This window comes from Parus major, chromosome 8, assembly GCF_001522545.3.
Source record: "Parus major isolate Abel chromosome 8, Parus_major1.1, whole genome shotgun sequence".
NCBI classification, from domain to species: Eukaryota; Metazoa; Chordata; class Aves; order Passeriformes; family Paridae; genus Parus; species Parus major.
In genome coordinates this window covers 8,932,680-8,934,809 of record NC_031777.1, presented here as the reverse complement: position 1 = coordinate 8,934,809, position 2,130 = coordinate 8,932,680, and the positions used below count along the sequence as shown (strand labels likewise).

Below are 2,130 nucleotides of genomic sequence, written 5' to 3'. Positions count from 1 at the left end.
TGTGAGACTCATCTCAACAGGGTGTTCTCTCATACGCCTTCTATTTTAAAATTGAACTTTCTCTACTCTTCCTGCTCTTCCAGGCAGGCGAGGTTTAGTCACTGCATGCAGACAATTTCCTCCAGTGACAAGGCATGTATTTACTTTAGGAAAGAAACCCTACCTATTTTTTCTCCAATTATGATAAAATTAAATCTAAGGGACCCAATGGTCCTATCTGCCAAGATAGACCCTAGTCCAAGAATGGCCGGAATTGCATGGCAGATCAGCTTGACAGGCCACCAGACTGCTCTTCTGTCTGCAAAAGTGGCAAACATCAGATTAGGAGAAGTAAACACACACTAGACTTATAAAATATTTTTTGTAATTCAAAATACAGATTTACTGAGGTCCCTTTTTTTGGTGGGGGGGAGTGTTAGGGTTTTTGGTTGGTTTTGTTTTTTTTTTTTTTTTTTGCTTTCTTGTACAACTCAAATGGAAATTTTCCACAAGTAAAACATGTCAATATTTAGATAATCATCTGATCCAAATTCAGTCTTGTTAAATTATTGGCTGTCTTTTGAAGAAGAGACTTTCAAATTCTGTGTGCTTTATAGTAGGTCTGAGGGGAGGGCAGGCAGAAAGACACAAATACATGCACAACTGTGGTTGTGCCTCATATCCTTCCCCATGTGCTGCTTCTCCTGTACCCAGCTTTACCACATGCTGATGGAGCTCTTTTGGTACTGTAACATCCCTGGGTGCTGGATGCCTTACTCTTCCCATCCCCTTGCTAGAGCAGACATGGGCATTACTCCTTTCTTTCCTGGCTATTTAGTCCAGGCTGATCCCACTGGAGAAATTCAATTAAACAGTGGGTGAATTAATGCTGCCTGCTGTGAGGGCCTCTCATGGTATACAAAAATACACATTTAACATTTATTTTTCTAAAAAACTCCTGAGCTACATGAAGTGTGTGGTTATATGTTAAGGACACAAAGCCCCAAGCAATTTCATTTACTTGAGTGGGAGTTGCAAGTACTGGCTGCTAAAACACAGCCAAAAATTACAGCACAATGAGGACTGGGAAAGTAAGTACTTGAAACCCAGGAAAATCCCCAAGCTAAGGTTACTGCTGCAACATTCAGTTCGTTTGTTGCACATCTATACAGTTTATTATTAGTTAATCTATGTCCTGTGAGATATGTAGGATGTGCAATGAAGCCAAAACAATATTGGTTTGGAGAAGTTAATATTTGTAATTTCCTGACTTTTGAATATTTGATATTTTAGCCCCAGTAATTCACTAATGCTGTTTTATGTGTTTAATATATAATTGGCTTGAATTTTTTTTTTCATCTTTTCAACTGTTGATGTGCTGATTAGTTTCTGGAGGAAGAGTGAAAAGAATGACGTTTTTTCTTTGGCCCACTACCACAGAATCTATTTTATGCACTTTTTCATTGCAGTGTTACTATGTTGGTGAGGGAAACTTGGTGTAGGTGGGAATTTGGCTGCTCAGTGCCTCTCAGATGAACGAATCTTGGAAGCCTCTCAAGGACGGCGTTATTTTTATTTCATTTCCAAACTCGAGGGAAGCACTCGAAGATTGAAAGCTTTTTATGTTGTGTTCACAGGACGGTGGGTTTGCTCCAGCCATCCCCCGCTGCACCAGCTCCTCAGCAGTTTTGGAGAGCGTTTGTTTAGCACTCGATAAAAACAAAAGCTAAGCAGATTACCGTAGGTCAAATAAACATTTATGACCTTTAGTACGAAAACCTCCATTTTCCAGCTGTGCATAAAGAACGTAAAAGGGCTGCTACCACGCGTCAGTGCAGACACCAGCCGGACTCATCCTCCGAGCTGTTTTAGCAGCGGGTGCAGGTGCCCGTGAGGTGACACACGACGGTCCCTGCCCCACCTACCGCGCCTCGGGCAGGGTTCGCGGTGCCCCGCGCACCTGCCGCGGAGGGCACGGCCTGCCCGCCCTCCCCCACCGGCCTCAGGTGACACCAAGCCCGGCGGCTCCCCGGGCCGCCGCGGAGCTTCCTGGTTCCCAGAAGGTGCCGGAGCGGCTGCAACAGGAACTGAGAGACGGGGGAGGAGGCGGTGCCGCCGCTCCGCCGCAGTCGCGGCCCGAGCCGGGGGAGC

General features: G+C 45.1%; 1 protein-coding gene across 1 annotated transcript in view; it reads left to right on the top strand.

The window, feature by feature from the left end:
- The first annotated feature begins 207 nt into the window (after positions 1-207).
- Positions 208-2,130, top strand: part of DENND1B (DENN domain containing 1B) — a 156,195-nt gene continuing 154,272 nt past the window's right edge. Inside the window, exons 1-2 of the mRNA XM_033516452.1 lie at positions 208-330; positions 1,794-2,128. Coding sequence (XP_033372343.1) covers positions 208-330; positions 1,794-2,128 — 458 coding nt within the window. The remainder of the gene's footprint in view (positions 331-1,793; positions 2,129-2,130) is intronic.